The sequence below is a fragment of the Vulpes lagopus genome, chromosome 2, assembly GCF_018345385.1.
Source record: "Vulpes lagopus strain Blue_001 chromosome 2, ASM1834538v1, whole genome shotgun sequence".
Taxonomy (NCBI): domain Eukaryota; kingdom Metazoa; phylum Chordata; class Mammalia; order Carnivora; family Canidae; genus Vulpes; species Vulpes lagopus.
The window spans coordinates 99,867,512-99,892,718 of NC_054825.1; the positions used below are offsets into that span (position 1 = coordinate 99,867,512).

Here is a 25,207-nt window from a genome sequence, read left to right on the forward strand (position 1 = left end):
TAAACATCATTTATAGGTAATTCATCTTTGCAAACTACTTACCTTTCTCCTACTCTGAATTAACAAAACATAGGCCAGAAAAACAAAATATAGATCTTCCTCGATTTACAATGGGATTATATCCTGATAAACTCATTGTAAGTTGGAAATACTGCAAAATACTGTAGGTTGGAAAATGCAAAAATGCATTTAATATGCCTAACCTATCAAACATCACATTTTAGCCTAACTCACCTTAAATGTGTTCAGAACCACTTACATTAGCCTACACTTATGCAAAATCATCTAACAGAAAGCCTGTGTTATAATGAAGTGTTTACTACTTCATATAATTTATTCAATATTGTACTGAAATTGAGAAACAGAATGGCTATGTGGGCACAGAAGGGTTGTAAGTGTATCAGCTCTTTACCTCATGATCATGATTCCTTGCCACTGCCTAGCATCACAAAAGAGGATCATCCTGTGTGTCATTAGCCCAGGAAAAGATCCAAATTCAAAATTTCAAGTATGGTTTTTACTGAATGTGTATTGCTTTCACATCATCATGAAGTCAAAAAGCCATGAAGTCAAACCACTGTAAGTTGGAGACTGGTGATACTTTATTAAGTAATGTGGAAACATATATTCTGTAGTTCACTATCAATGTGCTTTTTCATTCTACTGGTTCCACTGCCCCTAAAAATAAGCTGTTCCTGTGACAAATGACTGACTATGGAGGATGTCCACAAGTGCATGAAGAATGTCACGCTGATTTCAAACTTAATTTTCAACAAACAACTACATAAACAATACACAGTTATGGACCAACAATCCTTTCCAAATGGAAAGCAAATGCTATAAAGTGAGGTAGTGTTAATCTGCAAATAATCTTCCTGGAAACTACCCAGAAGCAGTAATTAAACATGACAGATTACTGATGAGGTTTTTTACTTTGCCTTCTAAGGTAGCTACTACTATATATAGAGTTTCAGATCCACCAAAGTTGTGTAGGAATTAGAAAGGAAAGATATTCCCTGCTCCCAGAAGTGATGACTGATAGGCTAGTGTTTCTAGTGTATTACCAACTATAAAAAGAGAACTTTTGTTTTATAGGGACAGTACCCTTTATGCTCCCAACTCCCAAACCCCCAAATTCCACAGGGGAAAAGTGACAAATCTGGTCACAGGAAAAGTCCTTACCAATTTCTGCCCAGAAAGAACCTCCAGAAGTGCAAGCAGCTTAACACCATCTTTCATGTCTTCAAAAAGATCATCTACCACCAGTGGGGGTTTCCGCTATAAGATTAAAAAATGAATAAAATTGAATGAATGCAAAAAAAATGCTTCCATCTCTCTCTTATACCTTTGCTACTCATTTTGGTGAAATTTCTAAATACCTAAATTCTTTTGGATATGATTGGCAACTACCAATTATAGGAGAAAATCCTCTGGAGATAAACTTACTAAAAAACCAGAGATTTAATGCTTGGGTTTTCACATACACACTAGCTTCTTTCTAGAAAGGAATTTTTGTCAAGGGTCAAAAAGATGGTACGGGATAAGAGAAGGAAAAGAGGTGACAATCAACATAAAAGATAAGAAAGACATTAACACAGGGCCTAAACAGGGAAGAGGAGGTGCCCCAACCAGTGGGTGAGCACATTACGAGGGCTTACTCAAGGTAGGCATTTTTACAGCCTATTCTTGCCACAGCAATCTCCTTGCCTCAGTGGCCAGCTGTGTGAGCTCTGCTAGGACAACCAAGGTTGCAGAGTTAATCTCCTGTGGGTTAGCTAGCCATGTTCTGTTTCATGGCCTGGCAATCTAGCACAGCTTTCTCACAATGTGGCATTGAGCCCAGAGGACAGTAAGCATAAGATTACAGACTGATCAGAGCAAATCCATCACCACTTCTAGAAAAATAAGTCAAAGCCCATTTTCAATTCATGGAAGGTCTTTTATTTTTTCATAAAGATCACTAAAATATCTAATATATTGGGGTTCATCAAACCTTGAATTAAGGTCTATCTTAGCTCAGAAGAAAGGAAAGAAGTGATAATGCTCATGTTCACCATCAGTGGAAGATCAGTGTCCTCAGATTTCTCACAGAACAAGAATTTTTTCATTTATTACCTGGGTTCAAGGCCTACAGTTTTCTGGTTCTCACTGAATCATGTTAAAAGCCTAAAGCTATATTTCTGACTATATTCAATTGTCTTTCTTTCTAAAAAAGAAAAAAAAAAGGAAAAGTTTTATGAAAGATATTTAATCACCAAATGTTTTATTGAAATATGACTTTTTTCTCTACCCACTGATATGGAGCATTTATATTTCTCTTATGACTGCATGAATTACATCCTCTGAATGGCACAATCCTAATTTTAAATGCATTTCTCTCTTTATAAAATGAACAGCTGAATACATTTTGTTCTCGTGCTGTGAAATACATGTTGAAAAATAATAGAGTTTTCATTTTCAAGCATTCTCTTTTATATTCCACTATTCATACTTTTTATAATTAATATAGCAAAAATGTAATAATGACTTAATATTCTAAACATATAGATAAAATTATTAGTGAGCTACAATGAAAACTATTCCGTGTGACAAAAATAAAAATTATTGCATTAGTTACATTTAATCATTAAAAATAAGGCCTGTTTATCATTGAAAATGGCCATTTGTAACCTAATAATATAAATGCAGTGTAACAATGAGGAAAAAGTTAATAAATGTGATATATTCAATGAACAGATGCAAATGAAGTTTTTTTATATTGCATTAACCTGAAAATATGTAAAGAAAATGAAACAAAGCAGGGAATTTTCTTGAAATAACAAAAATTCCAAGAAATTTGACACACACAAAAAAGTCACATTCATCCATCCATTCTTCCTTTTTTAAAAAGATTTATTTATTTATTTATTTATTTGAGAGAGATCATGCACATGAGAGGGGGTGGAGCAGCAGAGGGAAAGGAACTGAGTCTCAAGCTAACTCCACACTGAACCCAGGGCTCCATCTCACAACCCTGATATCATGACTTAAGCCAGCACCAAGAGCTGTATGCTCAACCAACTGAGCCACCCAGGCCCCCCTATTCTGCCTTTAAACAGCAACTCGTGTCTGCCACTTTGAAGAACATTTTCTCGTGACCCCACTTCTACGTCTGATGTTCCTTGAATCTACTGGTGCCCCACAGTCTTCCTTTCCATCAAGCTGCTCCTGCACATGCTCGTGGACACAGCCATCAGGTCAGTAGTGATCACTGAGCAATTCAACTCATTAGTCTCTGTGCTGACTGCTGGTACCAACCTCTCCTTGATCTGTTCCTCTCTAAACCTCTTTGATCAGCCTGCCTGGTTCCCAAGCTTCTTTTCCTTCTCTCTTTCTCCTTTCTTTCTGACTGTGGCCATCACAAACTCAACCTGACTCCTCTGTTCTTCACAAAATTTTGTAGGATAGACATGACTCTTGAATCCTTCTGTCCAGGTAAATGTTCTCTTTTAAACATTGTTGAGCCCATGACAGGCCACTCAATATTATATCATTGGCTGAATGACTGACTGGATGAATGAATAAATGCAGTTTTATATATATATATATATATATATATTATATATATATTATATATAATGCCTTTATATATAATATATTTATTCATATATAATGCATATTATAATATATAATTATATATATAGGTATACATATACATATATATATAGTGCCTATATCAATGGCTTTTAAAATGTGGTACATATATAATAAGTAAAGAAAAATGTTCTCCAGGTTTTAGGTAATCAGACTGCAACACAACACAAACATAGAAGTATCTTGTTTTTGAATGTCTTATTCACAGTACGAGCTCATTAAGTATTTGTTGAAGGTATGAATTAAGGTTCCAGTCTGCATGATAAAGAAGAGTGGATGGTTTTTATTTCAAGAACACATATCTAGAACACCCTCACTTTTCCTCTTTCTCCACTTAGTAAATTCTTGCTCAATTTTCATGACTCAGCTCATAGTTAATCTTGTTCAGTTTTCCAACTAGAATTAAAGCACTACTTTTGCCCTAAGTACATTGTTCAGATTAGAATGATCATGTTACATTACAGTTAGTTATTTACAAATCTGTGTCCCCAGGAATTCAGATCACGGGGTTTCTTGAAGATAAAGAAGACGTTGGATATATTATTATATACCTAATACCAGGCACAGTGCTTAGCAGTAGCTGGCAATAACATGTAAATGGTGAGTGAATCACACTCAACAGAGATATGTGATGCTTATTTGCAAATATCTTTGGGAATCTTAGAGATGCACATAGGTAAGGTCATGATGCAGAATTTCTCTTTTTATAATAAATATGAGTTGCTTCTGGAATTTTTCCACCAGTGCATTTCTGCACAAAGTAAAGAGATATAGACCGATGTCTATTACCAGTCCAAATAGAAATTGGGAGAAAATATTTCTTCTTAAAATAAAAATGTTTTTAAAATGTTTATATCAATTTAATTTGTAATGCACAAATATTGTATTTGCAACACACTGAATTAAAGGACCAAACATTATGTAACCAATTCTTTACTTAACTAATTCTTTACTTAATATCTATACTAGTAAAAGAGGGGGAAAATAGACTTCTGGCTACTTTACTGCAAAGAGCTGGCAAAAATGAATACTAGAGAATGATCTTCATATTTCTATAAGCTCTATCCAATCACATGTAATGTAAATACTGTGCAAAATCAACAAAACACTTATCAAAAATTATATGAGAAAAAATGTTCTAGTAGTAGTGGACAAGATTTGTTATCCCATTTTGTATAAAGAATTGTTTACATATAGTAAAGGGTCAACTACAGAAGACCTTTAATATTGTGACTATATAACAATTATTTTTTGGAACAATGTTTTAATAAAAAAAATCTGTCAGCTAAAATGTCCTTCCTATTATATATATATAAATACTTACAGCACCAATCTGATTACTCTGGCAGGATTAAGGTGCCAAAAGAAAGAGTTAGGAATGAAGGTAACTAATTGGAACCTGACTTAATTGAAAATAAAGATAATGTGGTTTTGTGCCATTGCCCCCCAGTTTGCAGTTTTAAGCACTACTGAATGAGGAAAAATTATAGAGGAAGACAAACCATGAGACACTCTTAACTCTGGGGAACAAACAGGGTTGCTGGAGGGGAGGTGGTGGAGGGATGGGGTAGCTGGGTGGTGGGCACTAAAGAGGGCACATGATGTGATGAGCACTAGGTGTTATACTATATTTGACGAATTGAATTTAAATAAAAAATCTATCAGGCACTTTTCAAAACCATAATAATAATAATTATTGTTATTAATTATTTATTATTAATATTATTATGGTCAATCACACTTAGATATTCTGTAATGGAACCAAAATATATTCATGCCGAATCTGAGGTTGTTCAAAGAATAGAACTTCTCAACGGCGTCATAGTGGGAGAGGGAGATAGAGATGGGACAGAGAACAGAGAAAGAGGTACTTCAATTCTGTGGCTGCTCCTACGGGGTCTCCCCAACGAGGTTTAAACTTTAAATTCTGGCTCTAAGAGGGCTGCCTTGGTCTAAAAGGCCCTAGAAACGCGGAGAAGCTGCACATGCCTCTGTGCTTGGCTTCACCCTTGGGAGTTAACTCATGAGTGAAACAGACTTCAAAGAGCTTTTTTTTTTTTTTTCTCTATTTCTTCTCCTTTATTTTTGCTATGTAGCTCCTTTAATGACACCTAATTAGATTTAAAGTTCATCCTTGATCTTTATGGAATGAGAAAGTACAGGTATCTTAGACATAATTTTTGCTGGCCATTCCTTCTAATTGGGGAAAATAACCTATTTTCTAACATTGTGTCTGTGCATACATGCATGCAAATATCTTGTGTCACTTTACTAATCTATAAGCATCAGTACATATTCAAGCCTTATCTACCATCAATTTTCATATTTATTCATGGAAGGATGGCCATGTTTCCTCTGCCACATATTGATTTTATGCTCCTAGAAACAATTATGTTACTTAGAGGAAAAAAGGAATACGAATATAATTTTGATGAAAAAAGATATCAGACATAACCATTTAGATCATGGGGCTATAATTAAAATTACATGTGAAATTAAAAATTTTGATGCATGAAGTAAATATTATAGTCACATTATAGACTACATATATGAATTCTAAAATTTACTAGATGATTCTGTGTCTTAGGTATTTATGCATTTTAATTTAATAGATATTTTAAATAGCAATGACAGAGGAAAAAGAGAAGAAAAAAGTAAGAAAGAACGAATAATGTATTGTTGAACATCTCAATGTGTCAAGCACTATGCTGAGGGCTTGTACATGTTATCTCATGTAATATTCATAACCACCACCCATGGGATTATCACCTCCTCTTTTAAAGCAAGCAAGGAATCTGAATCTCAGAGACGTTCAACCATTGGCCTAGATCACACCCCTCATAACTGATTAGATTTGAGCCAAGGTTTAGTATACTTTGATACTGTTAGATAGGAAGCTTAGTATACAAAATACAAGTATTAACCAATTTTTCCTGAATAATACACAAACTTATAAATGTGATTTTTATTTAATATCAATATGGAAAGTATTAACTAATCAGTTGAAGTGCCTCCCATTCTACTAGAAACAACTTATTAACAAAGAGCTATTTTAAATGAATAGATATAAGAAAGACTAAATTGTAATAACAGAAGTATTATGTATATAAATACATATTGGCATAGACGATAGTTGGCCTAATTCACACCATGTCATGTCCCCTAGTGGATATGTTTGTGCTAAAGCCCTATCTTTTGTTATGTGAATGATCTGAATTGCACTCCTCACATTCTCTGCTTGGATCCAGAAGTTGCCCGTAGTCAAGCTGTCACATGGCAATGACCCAAACACAATTGTCACTAGGTCCTGCTATTGAGGACCCAAAAACCACTTGCCTCGATCTTTCTCAAGATTGGGTCAGTCAGTATGCCAAGGTTCCTCAAGACCATCCTCAGCTCTACAACACATTAGAAGGACCCACAGGACTCAGAAGAGCTATTATATACATAATTAAAATTTGTTATAGTGAACAGACACATTAATATCAGCAAAGGGACAAAGCTCATAAAGCAGGGTGCAGAAGAAATCATGTATAAATTTCCAGGGATGAATGACCTGTTTCAGGACATGTCTATTTTTTCCCATAATGGTGTGTTATGATGGTATGGGTAAAGTGTCACCTGCCAGAAAAGCACACTTGAGCCCCAGTGCCTGAGTTTTTATTTGTAGTCTGTCACTTAGGCATACAAAGCTTGCAGAACAAACCTCAGCTACTTGAACTCCAGCCCTTCCCCTGTCTTAGCTCCCCCAGAAAAAAACAGGTGTTCACCATAAAACGCATTGTTAAACCGATCTCATCAAAGTGGTACAGCACGGCCCAAAGTCTAGGCATTCAAAACATTCCTATCAGGCAAACTACTCCAAGTGTTCTGAGGTTATCTCTCAGAAGCCACTCAAGGACCATTCCTAAAAACAAGTCTTTATTTACAATGTATAGAATTTGAGCAACCCAAGCCTGCTGAGCTAACCTTTTCCTGCCTGGTCAGAATGTACCTTTCAATAGATTTCACTTATTAATTAAATAATTTAAGATGATTTTATTTACTTGCAACAAAATAAAGCACAACTGACATGTGGGTCTATTTTATTATTACTTTGTAAACACTGTCTGAGTGTAAGAGTTTATATTTTAGTGACCTTCTACTCCTACTCCATGATGAGATCCACATAAGAGACCAAAAATAAATCTATGCTATTTTAATGAGAGTATGCATTTTCAGGGGAACCTAATTGTATATGATGTGAAAAGATCTTTTATAACCTTTTGATCAATTGATACTTGTAAATGATGAAGGCAGACACAGCTGAATGTTGTTGATAAGCAAATAAATAAAGCCATTTCACATGGACAACTGTATGGCTATATCCAAAAATAACAAAAATGGCAATAAACTAAAAAAATTTTTACCATTTTTAACTTTGCATTAAGAGGATGACCATATGCACATCAATTAAGGTGAAAGAAGCATTGGGCATTAGATTTCATTCAGAAATGTAGAAGAGTACAAATTTACTTTGAAACATTACTAGCATATCATTACTTCATCAACAGATAGCTACACATCTTCTAGAATCTTAAAGTTCCTTATCCTCAAACATCACATAGCTATCAAAGAGATTTACAGCATACAGGATTTACTCTTGAACAAATAAAAGGGCAAAGTCTGTTTCATGCTGGGACCAACCCAGGTCTTCATTTATTATCATGACTTTTAATCTCAGAACAGTTGGACAGTCTTTTACTGAATGCTTTTCTGCTCAGGGAAAGAACTCTCAAAATATTTCATGACACACACAAAAAAGTTACAGCATTTTACCTTAAAATACTAAGTATATATCCTAGGGTTTAAAATTTGTGATTGCTGGATACCCACTGGTACCAATAAAACTAAACTAGAGAAGGCCTAAAGTAAATGCACATGGCACAGATTACTCTTTACTCCAACTGAGACACACATACACTGTTGAGCATTGTCAGGCTTGCTGAAATTGAAACAATAATCGTGGCCTAAAATATTCTCAAAATGACCTTCTGCACAGGCTGTAGAGAGGTCCCCAGGCAAAGACAGATTCTCAAGGTGTTCTGTACTTTGTGCACCCTTAAAACCTTTGTATACAGAATGACCCATCACCTCCAGAGCCAGACAAACCACAATCTCTGGTTTCCATAAGTTTCAGGCAGGAACTATTTCACAGGCTGAAGGACAGTATACAGGGAAAAATCCCATCCCAGAATCAGTCTGCAGGGTTCACATTCTCTGATGGTTATCTGATGGGTGGGAGCAGCACGCTAAACAACAGGAACAGAGAGGAGAGTGGGAAGGGAAGAGGGGTTGACCAGCAGATGTGAAGTGAGTTACCTCCCTAAAGATTGGCTAAGAGCCAACCACACTTAAATGTCTAAAAATGCCAAAGTACCCTTAGACCAGAGCAGTAAAATCATGATTACAACCACCGGCAGAAGCCACATAAAATTAATTCAATGTCTAAAAGTTTTGTCATCTTATTTAGAAAATCTAATCAGATGTTCCCAATATGTCCAGAAACAAGATGAAGTAATTAAAAATTTTATGTGTAATCTGGTTCTCTTTCATTGCCTTCATAAAAATACTATTGCGATTATTTTCCACTTCTACTAGTCAAAGGTGAGAAGACAATTCCCATTCTTTTTTATTTCCTATGATAGCATAATCATTTCCACTTCCTTAATCACTTAATTTAATTCCAAATACACATCCCAAAGGCAATGGCTACTTTTTCAGCCCAAGTTTTAATCTGCTTGGAAAACTTTGCTCTTCACAATTTTCATGTGTAATAAAATTATTTTCACTATATAGCATAAAAGAATTGCTCTCCCCTTAAATTATTTGTTTTATTCAGTACAAAGTTGGGGTTATCTGCTACTCTTCTCCTTTGCTCATACAGCATATCTTCTCCATCAACAAATCTTGGTGGCTTTATCTTCAAAACTCATCCAGAATCCATTCACTTCTCACCACCTCTGCTGCTTACTTACCTTGGTCTAAGACACCAGGGTCTTGCCTAGATGACTTCAATGGTTCCTAACTTAAATCTCTCCTTGTGGCCGTGCCCCTCTTCAGTCTATTCTCAACAGAACAGCTTATTTGCCCTCTTTACCGTCCATCTTCCCCATTAAGATATAAGCACCATAATGCAAGGATTCTTTCTTCTGTTTTGTTCACTGTTACATTCTCAGTACCTAGAACATTGCCAAGTAGATAAACATCATCTTAAAATATTTAATGAGGGCCCCTGGGTGGTTCAGTCAGTTGAACATCTGTCCAATTCTTGGTTTAGACTCAGGTCATAATGTTGAGGTCCTAGAATCAAGGCCACATCAGGCTCTATGCTCAGCATGGAAGTCTACTTGTCCCTCTCCCTCTGCTCCTCCATCTGCACAAGCACCCTCTCTTTCTCTCTCTAAAATAAATAAATATTGGGGTGTCTGGGTGACTCAGTCAGTTAAAGGTTCTGCCTTCAGCTCAGATCATGATCCCAGAGTCCTGGAATTGAGCCCTTCCCCCTCCATTAGGCTCCCTGCTCAGTGGGGAGTCTGCTTCTCCCTCTGACCCTGTGCTCTCACTCTCACTCACTCTCAAGTAAGTAAAATCTTTTTTAAAAATTAAAAATAAATAAAACATTTCTTAAAAAGTGAGAAAAATATTTAATGAATAAATGTGAATAAAGTACATGTCTAAAAAAAGAATCTTTAACAAATATTATCAAATGTTTATTAACCTACATAATCTTTGCTAGATCTATATCTATGTTATCAATGAATTAATAATTCTATTAATAAATTAGTAAAGGCTATTTTTTAAGTGATGATTTTCCTTTCTAACTTTTTAGTTACCTATTTGGAAATAGTGAATTTAGCAATATGTTTAGTATTATCAAACTAAAGTGGCTTTAGAAAATAACTGAAGAATGACTAGGGGATGAATTATTATATTTTCCTTTCCTTTTTGCTTCTTTTTGTCATCCTAGTTCACTAATAGTCCCACTAGAGTTTGTACAAGGAAATGCTTGGAAGTAAAATGCAATCATGGAAGTGTTTCTATATTATCTTTTAGTACCGTTGATGGAAAGATAAAGAAGTGGGCAGCCACAAAAGAGATAATTTATGACTCTGAAGATGTCAGAGTCATCATTAGTATAGTTTATTAAAAGAAAACATGAAAAATCAAAAGTGTTCCTTCCAAAGAGGGTATGAATCTAACATATTATTAAAACAGAATGTTTAATGGAATATATTATGCATTGAATTGTGCCCATTCTCCCCCAAGATATGTGGACATTTTAAACCCCTGTACTTCAGAGTGTGATCTTATTTGGAAACAGGATCTTTGGAGAGGTAATCAAGTTAAAATAATCAAGGTGGGTCCTTATCCAATATGACTAGTATCCTTGTATAAAGGGGAAATTTGGACACAGACACAGGCAGACACAGACACAGGATCTAGACTAATAGAGCTGTAAGCCAAGGACTGTCAGGTATTTCAGGTCACTCTCAGAAGCTAGGGAAAAGCCAGAGTGGATTCAGAGTGTTAGGAGAGCATGGCTGACTAGCCTTGAGGACACCAGACAATAAATTTCCCATTTTAGGCTACCCAGTATGTGGTACTTTGTTATGATAACTTTGGCAACTGAATACAGAATCTAAGTAATGTTTTATGATTCTTTTTAAAAATTCTTCTAAAAAGTGAGGAGATGCTCATTCCATGCCCAAGTTTATCCAAAAGACATTGTATTTTAAATATTTAGTGCCCATCCTTAATATCCCATAGCTCTAAGACTAAGATAGAGAAAGGTTTGTTTTTTGCATATTGAAAGAGCAGCTCCATTTATAGGAACACTAAACAATGATTCTTTGAGACCTATTTACTTTTCCCTAAGGACTTAATGTCAAACCATATACTTATTTTACAGCAAATACCATAAAGATTGGATCAAGGGGATTTAAATACAAATATAACATTCTATTCAATTTAATGAAATGAGAGAAAATGTGAAATTACACAATTTTGAAACCAATGGCAATGTCAAGATTGCTTACACTATCTTTTGCTAATTAAAAATGTAGCCTCTTGTGAATTTTTTTGACAAATTCATCTTTAAGTTGTTCCCTTTGGGGAACCAACACCTTTTTGACCTTCAACTTTTAAAGTATTTATCCCAACATGAATTTTTTACTAGAAAATGAAGACTATTCAATTGGATTTAAAAAACATGGTAACCATTAGGTAGGAATTTCCTCAAATTCAAGTCCATATCATCTCTGCCTTCCTCTCTCGCTCCATCCCAAATTCAGGCATATCTACACTCATCCTTCCCATTCCCTCTAGTCTCAGAGAATGGGAGGTGTCCCTCCTCTGGTACAAATTTACATTGTTCTACCTGTGCTCTTGATTTTCTCTCCCACCTTGATTCCTTGAGAGCCTGTGTCTTAACTTTCATTCCTTTCTTTTGTAGTTTCTCCTCCTCTACTAATTTTCGATCATTCCTTTCAACATACACACATTTAAAATTCCCCTTTATTAAAATAGCTCTTGGGATGCCTGGGTGGCTCAGTCAGTTAAGTGTCTACCTTCAGCTCAGGTCATGATCCCAGGGTCCTGGGATGGAGCCCTGCACTGGGTTCCCTGCTCAGCAGGGAGTCTGCCTCTGTCCCTCCACCTGCTTATGCTCCTTCTCTCTCTCTCTCTCTCTCTCTCTCTCTAATAAATAAAAATCTGAAGAAAAAAAAAACTCTTACCAGATCCTATGTTCTATTTTAGCTGATACTTTATCTCATGAACATGTTATGTGCATTCAGTATCCTAATATCCTTACCTCTCGTTTACTCATCAGTCTGATTTCTGTTATAACATGGCTACTCCCTATGGTGGTCAATGACTTCCTAACTGTCAAATCAAATGGGTTTATCTCTAGTAATTTCTCTGTCTAAAACTGGACTACTAGATATTCCCCAAGTTTGTTGTATTCTCTCTGTCTGTGAATGATTTCAATCATTTGCTCATGTCAGAAATCTAGATGTCATTCTCGACTCTTTCTTCTCCAAGTTTCTAATTACTGAATCTACTCCTACATATCTTTCAGTATGGCTATTTTTATTCTACTCCACCTCTAATGTTACTTGTTTCTGTTCTAATTTATGACAGAGAAAGAAACAGAGAGAGACAGAGATGTTTAGGGCCAGAGTGATCATTTAATTCTCCTGCCTAAGATTCTTTAATGTCTCCCACTCCCCAGAACACAGTCCAAGTTCTCTTAATGACTGGCCTTTGACCAATATTGCCAACCCACTCCTGGAACCGTATTGTCAGGTATTCTGAACTTCCATTTCCTTTACTGTACCACATTCTTTCTTATCTCTCAACTTAAAAAAACAACAACAACAACAACAAAAAACATTGGTTCCTTCTTGGTACCAAACCCAAAGGCATTCCTCAGGCTCTAGCTTAAATGTTTCTTTCTCTGAAAGTTTATTCTGACACCTTCCATGAGATTTCCCCTGTGGTTGGTTGAGCTTGCCATGTGTTCCCTGACACGTTGCACTTTCCTTCTCATGTCATACACATCACACACTTTGCTCTAATTGTTTGTGTCTTCTGTGAGACTATCAGTTCCAAGATGGAATGGACAATTGGTTTATTCACCACTGAGTCTACAACCCCTAGCACATTATAGGTGCTTAAAAAGTATCCGCTGCATAAATAGAAACAAATGGACCATGAGAATATATAATATGATGGTTAATGCCCAAATTTAAGAGGCCTGGGATTGAAATCTGGTTTTTCGTCTACTTGTTATGTGACCTTACTTTAATAATTAACTCTAAGCTTCAGGATCATAATCTGTAAAATGGTGAAAATAATACTTTATATTTTATTCTTGTAGTGAAGGTTAAATAAAAGACAAAGTTGCTAAAGCAGAGTAACTGGAACATGGTAAAAGTTCAATAAATCAATTTTAAAATATTTTTAGTGATGAGATGCTAGAACTGTGTCAGGACCTAACTTTGAGAAAACAGTACTTGAAATAAATATTGGTCTAATTAAAAAACAAATGCTTTCTTTCCTTAATAGGGTAAACAGAAAAGAAAGATTCAGTTATTTTCCTGAAAAGGAAGAAAATGACAGAGTCCATGTCTGATGAAACCCCATTACTGAAAAGAACTATAAGGTATATAAAATAAATGTAACCCATTAATTTTTGTTAAAATTATATTACATTATATTGACAATTTGTGATTTGTAATGTTTTATGTATCTGTAGAAGCATAAGGACTTCAATTTGAAAACAGAGCAAACATCAAAAAAAAAAAGAACTGATAACTATATCGACAAGTTTGAAAAATCTACATCTGTGTACTAAAAATGGCACAAAACACATATACACAGAAGATTCTTGGGGGTTTTTTCCTGCTTCAGTAAGATTTTTGCTTAAGAAAAGCATTTTTTTGAAAACAGATTGCTCTTATTTGCACCCTATCTCTTCATAGGGCTGTCAAAATATTTGTAAAGAATTGATACAATCAAATAGAATGCCATCAGTAAAAGAGCTTATTATTTTACTTAATTAGAAGTAAATAGTTTGTCAATTTGCAACTGAGGAAAGCAGCCAAGAATGAAATTAAAATTTTCCCATTAAAAACCCTCCCCAAATTCATCTCCATGAAAAATCTTTTGAACATCTCCTAATGTACCTAAGATTGAATGATCTTAGGAGAGAAAAATCAATTTTCCTATTTCTCAGTTCAACATTCCAGCTTTTTTGTTTGTTTTTGCAACATTTCAGCTTTTAAAACCTGACACAACCTAATTTTGATGCCATTTCTATAAATACTCAATTTCCAAAGAAAATTTTGAGAAAAGAGTTATAAATTTTCTTTCTAAATAATGAATCTTTTAAATTGTCCTTTAAAATAAAAGTTTTATTCTTTTAGTTTCCTTAAAAATTTTAAAGAAGGCACTGTAGTAGCAAGATTTTATCATGGAATTTAGGATGAAATGGTTTACCATTCCAGTTTAAATCCACAAACATTCCCATGACTACTGTGCAAAAGCTCTTAGACAACTGAGATCTGCCAAATATTTACAACTTACATTCTAGAAAAAAATGGAAACTCTTTTTTCCCTGCCAGTTTAGCACTTTTCTCCTTTCTTGTTCTTAGAGATAAAACAACTTGGCATATTATGTAGCATAAGAAATAAGTGAATTAAGACTAATATCATGATTACTAGTGTAACAAATCTTTTGACATGGGTCATTTTCTTACCTTTATTCATAGGTGTCAACAGAAAATTATAGGGAGAAAACAGTCAAGGAATAAAATGCATTTTAACTCTTTTAAGTGGTTTGGTTCTGAGATTATCTGAAATGATCCCAAAGCACAGAGCTATATACTACAGGGATTACGAGGCAATGAAATGAAGTCCTCATGCCAGGATTGAGTTCCAATCTTTATATTATACATCTGGAAGAAACTCTCATGTGCTTCAAGTCAGATCTCAAAGTGAACTTAGGGCCAGTTATGGACTGAATGTTTATGTGTCTACCAAATCCATGGTGAAGTCTTAACCCTCCAGTAGGATAACCTTTGGGAAGTTATTAGATGTATATGAGATCATGAGGTGATGCCCGCATGATGAGACTAGTGTCCTTATAAGAAGAGGAAGAGAAACAGAGTTCTCTTCTCTCCCTCTCTCTCTCTCTCTCTCTCTCTCCCCCTCCCTCTCCCTCTCGTTCTCCCTCCCTCCCTCCCTTTCTCTCTCTCTCTCTCTCTCTCTCTCTCTCTCTCTCTTTTTATTCCCTCTCTCTGCCATGTGAGGACACAGCCAGGAGGGTCCTAATTTTACCAAGAATCAACTTGGACAGCACCTTGATCTTGGGATTTCTCAGGCTTTCAGAACTATGAGGAATAAATGTTTGTTCTCTAAGTCTCCCAGTCTACTGCAGACATATTTTGTTAGAACAGCCTAAGCTGTTGTTGAATATTTGTTGGACAAAGTAAACAAGCAGACATACAAACAAAACATCAAACCAGATTCAATCTGACCCAACAAATTAAAGGGTACCCAATCCTTTCAAAGGTGACAGTAATTATGTTTCCATCCTGGGGGTAGAATATTCCTTAGTTATAGGATAAACCTCTGCCTTGGTTATTTAATAAGCAAGAAGCAAAAGGAAATGTTGGTTTGAGAAAGCTCTGGGGGTAATAAAAAAAAAACAAACCACATGTTGAGACAAATCAAGTTGCTTATTGGTGAATTACTTTTTCCGGTGAAAAATGTTTTTATCCTGAGTACTTGGGACTTCCCTGCGAATGAAAGCCTGGGTATTGCTGATAAGTGATTGTGAGCTGAGAACCAAAAATTCATGAAGCTTTCACAGGAAACTTAGTAAGACTTCAGGATTAACATATACTTCCGTGAAGCTTAGCTGACTTTGGGTGTACACATACACCTGTGTGTATGTATGTGTGCATATGCATGCCTGTTGTCCATGTCCATAGGTGCTAGAGTGATGGAACCAAGCACACTCAAGCATCACAGAATGGCTCTGAGAACAAGCTTTCCAACAGAGGCAGTTAAAAAAGTGACACAATGTCCTCGTCCAGAGGCCAGATCAAAGATATGAAGTTGACCTTTTCTTTTTGCAAGTGGAATATCATCATTCTCATCTTGGAAGTAAGTGAGCACACTGCAATGGAGGGGGAAGGGTGTGTTTCCATTTCAATTTGGGTGTACATGTAAAGACGACCTCAATGAGACTGTGAAGCCCAGGATATGCAAGTTGCATGTGTTTTTATAGGGATAAGATATAGGCAGAAAGAGATAGACAAAGATGAAATGGGGTTGAGTGGTATAACAGAGTAGGAGCTGGGGTGGGAGAAAGAAATGGTATAGGGATAGGGAAGGGGTGGGAGGAAGAATGAGAAAGATAGGGCTGGAAATGAAAACTCAAATAAGGGATAAAGTTGGGCAAAAGATGGGAGAGAGAGAAATGAGTAAGAAATCATGTGCTTAGCTGCTAAGACAAATGCAGACAAAAACTGACTCTATAGCTATCTTAAAAACTCTGCCAAGGTAGGGCCATGGGGTCAGATTTGATTTTTAAAATGTTTTCCAAGTATAAGCGATCAGAAAATGAAAATATTCTCAAACAAATTTGAGGGTTTTAGCTATGTTTGGCAAGATAGTAACTACAATGTCAGTATAAATAAGTTTGGGCAAGAACTATAGGTACCATTGTTCTGTTCCAGTTTTTGGTTTTCAATGATCCAAGAAAAAAAGAAATCAAAATACAGAAGAGAAAAAAACAAAACAAAACAAACAAAAAAATCTCTATCACATTAAGGCTATAATGGAGCAGCAGTTATGGAGGTAGTAAGTTTCTGGGTTTCTTCAAAATAATACCCTTGATGCAAAAATACTATTTAGCCATTAAAGTTATTACATTCTTCTGTATCTATTAATATGGAAATATTTACTGAGTGAAACAGAAGCATACACACAATAGTATCCTACAAAGCCATTTTTGTGAAATAGTGTGTGTCTGTGTGTAGGCACATCAACATGTTAATGATGGCTATGTCAGTATCATGAGATTTAAAATGATTTCTACTTTCTTTACACTGTGTAAGAGGTTTGTCATTAATATTACTTACAATAGCAAGTAATCTTTTTAACAATATGAAGGAAACAACTTTTCATTTTGGAAAAAAATTAATCTTTCCCAATTGGTGACAATTCTGTAGCAAAGTAATGGCCAGCTGGTACCAGCCAAGATCAGAGAAAGTGAGCCGCTAGGGGCATTTACTGCCTTTTTACATGGCAGATTCTGGGGGCAACCACTATAGCAGAGAATTCCCTTCTCATCAAGGGGCTTTTGGAAAGAGATTATAGGAGTGATAATCCCAATTTATCCTCTATCTAGACACATCATTTAGTCTTCTGTCTTTACTGGACTGTGAGCTTCTCAGGGTCTGGGAAAGTGCTTTCCAACATTTTCCTGTCTCCAAAGCCCAGCTTAGACATGTAATAAGCAATTAATTTGTACAATGTGAGTGTAGTAAATTGCCATGCTTTATTTGCTTCTGAACTATAAAAGAGGCTTTGGGAATTCCCTGATCAAAAACTGCTCCTAGGGGACACCTGGGTGGTTCAGGGGTTAAGTGTCTGGCTTCAGCTCAGGGTGTAATCCTGGAGTCCCGGGATCAAGTCCCACGTCGGGCTCCCTGCATGGAGCCTGCTTCTCCCTCTGCCTATGTCTCTGCCTCTCTCCCTCTTTCTCTGTGTCTCATGAATAAATAAATAAAATCTTAAAAAAAAAAAACTGCTCCTAGGATTATGCCTGACACACTGTAGACACTACTCCCAGCAAAAGGACCCATTAACTGAATTCAGACAATTGTCCTATTGTCTATATTTACTTTTACAAATGCAATGTTTTTTTGGTTCACATATTTTTTCATCTACATATTTATGAGACTAGTTTTATAGTAATATAGCCATACTGGAATTTGTTTTATAGTAGCATTTATGTTCAAAGTCATTACAATGTACAAATACACAGTCATCTGATACAACCTAATGTTGGTGTGGATACTGTCTGAATGATTAGTTTTTTTCAGTGTCCTGCCACCATGGTTACTTTGCCATCAAAGTACCTAAGAGGGGAGCCCAGACACTGTCATCATCTGCTCAGACTATATTCTTTGCTCAAGAAAGACCACCCCTTGCTTCTTTCTGTTCCAAATAGAAACAAATGTATAAACAAAAACTGAGCACAAATTCTCCTTTTTATATGATATATACACTAGTACAGAAGAAATAGTTGAACAAAATATTTCATCAGAAGTCATAGAATTGACATGAAGTAACTGCTCTTGATTCTATCCATTCATTTCTTCTCAAAAACAATGTTAGCAAATGTCACATATAGGCAACAACTAAATTTATATCATTGATTAGTATTAGTGAAAAGATGTCAGCAGTGTTCCTTTTTTACACTTGGCATTTAATGATTTATTGGCTCCAAATAAGTAAACCTAGAACACTAGGGAGTTTCCTTTACCTTGGCCAGATGAGAGTTGATCCATTTTGTAAAAGTACGTTTTTGTACTATCTCTTGCTCATCTAGAAGAAAAAAAATGAATCTAGTTAGGTAACACAGTATATCATTAAGTTGCATCCTAAAAGACATTGGGTTACAAAGTCTAGAAGTAATCATATTATTTTATTTTCTAACCCGTTTTGTCAATTGTTGTCTCGAAGGAAGTGTCAGTACAACTCCAATGTGAAGATTCCTTTAAACATTATCAGCAAATGCTTCAAATTTTTCAATATTTTATCCCTTTTTGCCTTCATTCTCTTTTTCAAAGTTCACTATAGAATCATACCTCAATCAAGCTGTTTGAAAAAAGTTCACTGTGACCAGCTAAGTGCCAAGTTTTATATTATGTGCAGAGATAGAAAACAAAGGGCAACATCTCCACCATGAAAAACCTAGAAGCAGAGATAGACAAGCAAGGGCTTATGTATAGTAGAGGGTTATACAGTAATGTAATAAGATAGAGTTGTGTATGTGAGGCATTAGAGGGATGTTACTCAGACTATACGACCTCCAAAGATTTCACCACTTGAAGTCCACAGCTTTGTGTAGGCAGACTGCAGGCAGTACCTTTGACTTGTTTCTAATCAATAGAATATAGCAAAAATGATGGAATGTCATACCTATAAATATGTTATTTTATGTTAGATTCCATCTTAGCTGACCAGAGTGAAAGATTCTCCTTCTGGCTTTGAAGAAGAAAATAGCCATGGTGTGAACTGCCCATGGAGCCATGTGGCAGGGAAGAGAGAGCTGCCTTTAGTGAAGGGATGGTCTCGGGCCAAAAGCCAACAAGAAGCTGGGACCCTAGTCACACAGCCACAAGGAAATTAACTCTGCTAACAATCCAAATGAGTTCGAAAGTGCATTCTTCCCTATTTTAGCCTCTGGATAAAAATGCAACCTAGCTGATATTGTGAACTTGTCTGCTGAATTAGAGACTTGTGTGACACTGAACAGAGAATGCATCTAAGACTCTTGACCCACAAAAGTTTGAGGATAACAAATGAAAACTGTTTTTTTTTTTGGGGGGGGGGGTGCAGAGTTTTTTTTTTTTTTTTTTTTAGAGATGGAGGAGAAAGAGTGCAGGGCAGTGCAGAGAGAAAAGAGAGAATGTTAAGCAGGCTCCACACCCAACATGAAGTCCAACATGGGGCTCTAGGGCTCTATCTCACAACCCTGAGATCATGAAATCAACAGTCTGTTGCTTAACCCACTGAGCTACCCAGGAAAATTGTATTAAATTGCTAAGTTTGTGGTAATTTCTTATGAAACGATAGAAAACTAGTATCAGGGAAGAAAAAGAGGTAGGGTCCAGGAAGGCTATAATTAGAGGCATAAAGATATGAAGGCCAGAGAGAAAGGGGCCCATTAAACACCTTTTAAGAAAGGGTAAGTTCTATTCATTCTACAAATATCTACCAAGCATCAACTGTTTGTAAAACACTAGATCAGATGTTGTGAGGAATGCAGTTGAATAAGACATCATTTCAACTCCTCACCCTTTCAGGTATGGTGCTCAGATCTGTATCTCTGGAACTGATCTCTCTTGGGCTTCAGCAGAAAACATCTGACTACCTGAGAATATAAGCCCTATGAGGACAGTAACTTTGTTCCCAATATCTACAAATATGACCAAAAAACAATACTGTTCAGTGAAGGAATGAAGAAAATTAATAACAAAGCATTTTAATTTGGAGAGCTTTTGGATATGTCCACAGAATTTACAGAATGTCGTTACTTCTAATGTAGTTTAAGCATGTGCTTTTAAACTTTCAAGTACATACAAAAACACACCAGTATGATAATAGGCAACATTTTTAATATATCAGACACAGATATTTTTTTTCTCTTTTTGTTTTTAAAGAACTTAAGAATTACATGGGATGTTTGAAGGGCTGAGTTTGAAAGAAGACTTCTGTCCACATCTTTTTGGAAAACCCAGGTAAAATCTCAAATTGAACTACAAAAGAAGCTGGAAACAGAGCCCCTCTATGTTCCTGGAAAAAGAAAAAAGGTAGTGGAGTTGACTGGACACCTGACAATGTCCTGCCAAACTTGCTGAAAGTTGAATTATAATAATTTTATTTGCTTTATTATTTTTTTTGTATTATGTATCTTCCTTTGAATTACCTGATACATCTGACTCTAACCAAAATACTTATTTTTAGACCTTTCATGATATGAATGGCCTGTTACATTGAGGATTAGATAACAATTTACTGTAGAGAAAGAAACATAATTTATTGGAAATTAGAGAAAGTAAATTTTAAAATACTAAAATGGCATGCTTTGCTTTAAATTTTAAAAATATCACTCCATTTGGTATGTTTTTTGACCAAGGAAGGATATAAAGGGAAAAAATGAGAAATAATTTATTGAATCAAAAATCTGATTATTTTGGACTGCCTGGGTGGCTCAGCAGTTGAGCGTCTGCTTTCTGCTCAGGGTGTGATCTCAGGGTCCTAGGATGGAGTTCCTCAATGGGCTCCCTATGGGGAGCCTGCTTTTCCCTCTAGTCTCTGCTTCTCTCTGTGTCTTTTATGAATAAGTAAATAAAATCTGTTTTTAAAAATGTGATTGTTTTGGCAAATGTTAAGTGAAATTATTAGCACAAAAGCAGCTTATTGTCACCTATAATATATAAATTCTGTGCTCTAACATAATATGACCCATAATATTTTTTTAAATTATTTGCAGTATGGGAAGTGATAATGCAAATTTAACTTCTGGTTCCAGGTATATTTAATTATTTCTAGTAGTGTTCTTTCCCTAGTAAATCAAAGTAATTATTGATTTGTCAGTTTGAAATGATTCAGCAAGCAAGTACTCTGGATGAGTCTACATGTATGTAATCATCCCTTCAAAAAGATTATTAACATCTTCTTTCCCTACATAAATATACCCAGCAAAATCCTCATACCATTTATTCTTTTGAACCATTCTCTTTTTTTCTTTTCTTTTTATTCAAGTATAATGAACATACAGTGTTATATTAGTTTCAGGTATACCCAGGCACTGATATTTCTCTCTATGTCTCTGTATAGATCCCATTATATTTTAATTAAGCCAATTATTATATATCATATGTAATATATACTTATTAACTCATTTAATTCTTTAGATTTTATTTGTTTATTCATGAGAGACAAAGAGAAAGGCAGAGACATAAGCAGAGGAAGAAGCAAGCTCTCCACAGGGAGCCAGATGTGGGACTGGATCCCAGGACCCTGGGATCACAAACTGAGCCACAGGCAGATGCTCAACCACTGGCACCCAGGTGTCCACCCACTCATTTAATTCTTATAACAAATCTTCAAGCAAGAACTATTATAATGCCATTTTACAAATAAGAAAACCAAGGCACATTGAAGTTAAGCATTTTTACCAAAGCTACTTAGTAGCAGAGCCAAATGTCAGGTTTTTACATTGTTATACTGCTGTCCAAGGATAGCAGAGAAATTACTATATTAGTCATATCAAATATTAATCAAATTAAAATGATAAATTCATAGTTAAATCAATTTGAGTTTGACATTAGAATCTTTAGGTTCTATAAATAGTCAGGTAGCAGCAGAATAATCTTAACTAATCAAGCAAACTAGATTTGATGAAATTCAGAACTTCTATAATATATAAAATCCAATTCTAAGTTTAAAATAGACTACATGTACACTTAGAGTGTATGTAAAATTTTAAACATTTTGAGATTATGTATAATTTTATTAATGTTACAAGATATCAATGTTTTAAAATCTTAAATAAGCATAGTGTTAGTTGTACAAGTCATAAATTTAGGTAATAATCTATTGATATTACTTCCTGATTTTAAGTTGTTATATTTTTACTACTCCCACCTTAATGAAACAATACTGCTATTATAACAGTTTCATCTGATGGTAAATCTGAGTTTATAAGTTAGAAAGCTCATATTAGAAATTTTTTTTTAGAAAGCTCAAATTATGGGGGTTTTTTTGGAGCATGCATTGTATATATCTAAGTTTCAAATTCTCTACATGTTTCCTTTTACAGTATAGCGCAAATGTAGAGTTTATTGGATCCTAGCAATTTACTCTTTATATATCAGACACAGCCAACTGAATTCTAAGTAAATATTTTCTGATTTTACCTACTATATTCCCCAAATAAGGAAAAATTCCTAAAATATGTCAGCAAATATTCACTTTTTTCATACAAAAATCAAAATAATTTAGTCCAAGTTTTGGTAATTAAATCTGATATCAATAGCATAATATGTTTAAATCATGGAAATAACATAAAACATGAAATGAACGTCTACCACATTGCACTAAAACAACATCCATAAAGCTGTTGATGAAGAACTGACCTTACCAACCTCCTTGATACAGGTTCATAGTTCTTGGGAATATGTAGTTCTATTTCAAAAAGCATTATTTAAGTGTACTTAACTGTTAATCTTATAGCAATTTTTCTATCTTACACTTTTCAGAACAACAGCATGATATGGTCTTACCAAGTGTCCATATGTATGTGTGCTAAACATTTCCACTTAAATTGTAAAAAGAGTAATTCATTAAGCCATTTAGCTGAACAGGCATGTTACTTGTAAACACAAAGAAATTTGTCTAAGTCACACATGTAAACTTAGGTCTCCAGTTCTGGGAATTACAGAGAACTAGAAGTTAATTGTTTCTAAATCTTATTCTCTAATTTCTATTAATGCAAAATAAAATCTATTTAGTCCTTAAGCCAGTCTGCTGGAGGCCATCCTTGGGTCTTTACTTATCCCAATCCCCCACAACAAATTCATTAGGAATTGCTGTTGGTCTAATTTCCCAAATATCTCATCAAACCAACACCAATCTACTGAAAACACCATCATCTTTCAGATGCCTTTTCATTTCTACTACTAGAATTTAAGTTTTAGATGAGATGGCATGGACCACATCGGACTTATACATCACTGTCTTATTCATTATTGCATCACAGATACTTAAAAGAAATTAATGGATGCATTTTCTAAGGAAGTGCTGGAGACTAAAAACCTGTCCCTATTCTAAGGAACTAGTAATAAATGAAAGAGACAAGTATGTAAATAATAGCTCAAAGCAATGTGTCAGCTACTATAATTGGAGAAAGATAAGATGTTGAGGGAATATAAATACAAGAGCAAGTAATTCTCTTACAGGGTAATGGAACAGGCTGAAAGATTTCAGAAAAGCTAAAAAAGGATGTGCCATTACATCAAACATCTACAGATAAGTAGAGATTTGCAGGTAGAGAACTTTTTAGGAGAAAGAGGCTGTCTTTTAAAAGCATGGTATGATATATTAAAGTGACAGTAAAAATATGTTATGACTGGAGTATAAAGTGGAGAGGGTTTAAGAAAGGCTAACAAGAAAGTAAGCCTAGAAAATAGGTAATGATCAGGTTATTAAAGTCTTTGAATAGCATGCTATGGAGTTTGATCTCTATCTTATGGACAAAGGGGAGCCATCAACAGTTTGGATAAGCCAAAGACACGATCAAATGAGACCTGAGACACAGAAATGGCAATGTAGAGGCTTAACTGAAAGAAGAAGCTGGGAGTAAGGAGGATATTTGGGAATACACGAACAGAACACATGTTAAAAGTGATGAATTCTGTTCTGGGGACATGCCAAGAGGGACGAGGTGCAGGAGATGGCTGCAAGATAACTGTCAGAAGTAGACAGGCAGGAGCTAGGGGTGCTTTCTAGACTTTTACCATAAGCAACTGCAATAATGATGCCACTAACCAAGGAAAGAAAGAGAAGCAGCAGGTTCCAAATGCACTGCATATGCATCATGAAATGTCTAGGTAAGATAAGTGCATCAGCACAAAGGTGAGGTGAGGTGGGTACTCCACAGATAAGAACCTGTAAGAGGCTCTGACTTAAGGCCAGGTTTTGATCCACATATTACTGGGCAGAGGCAGCTCAAACTCTCCTCCTCTGTAAACTTGAATCTTGTTTTCCTTCTAAAGGCACTGGGTATTATTTGTAACTGTTGAATTATGGAAAGCTACATCTGAAACTAATGATGTACTATATGTTGGCTAATTGAATTTATTTTTTTTAAGATTTTATTTATTTATTCATGAGAGACAGAGAGACAGAGAGAGGCACAGACTAATTGAATTTAAATTAAAAAATAAATTAAAAGGCCAGACTGTGTGACGAAGAAAAGAAACTAGTTGTGGAAATTAAGTCCTTCACCCTGAGGTCTCCGTCACTGGTTCCACTTCAAAGGTAGTTGGTCCGACAGACCTCAGGAGTTAGAAGCTGTTAGGCCTTAAAAGAGGCCTACATAGGAAGGCTGTTTAGTACAAGTATGGCCCTGGATAATGTTGTTATAACAAATAATCTCAATATTCCAAGGCACTATCCGTCTTTAGAAACAAGTGAAAGATGAAGGGAGCTGGCTCTGACATTC

At 35.3% G+C, this 25,207-nt stretch overlaps 1 protein-coding gene across 16 annotated transcripts in view; it reads right to left on the reverse strand.

Annotated features, from left to right (window-relative positions):
* SYNE1 (spectrin repeat containing nuclear envelope protein 1) overlaps window positions 1-25,207 on the reverse strand; it is a 450,580-nt gene that overhangs the window by 344,952 nt on the left and 80,421 nt on the right. For all 16 annotated transcript variants that reach the window (XM_041744182.1, XM_041744178.1, XM_041744179.1 and 13 more), the window contains exons 3-4: window positions 18,737-18,798; window positions 1,183-1,278 (exon numbers count right to left, since the gene is read on the reverse strand). In XM_041744182.1, the coding sequence (XP_041600116.1) occupies window positions 1,183-1,278; window positions 18,737-18,798 (158 nt within the window). The remainder of the gene's footprint in view (window positions 1-1,182; window positions 1,279-18,736; window positions 18,799-25,207) is intronic.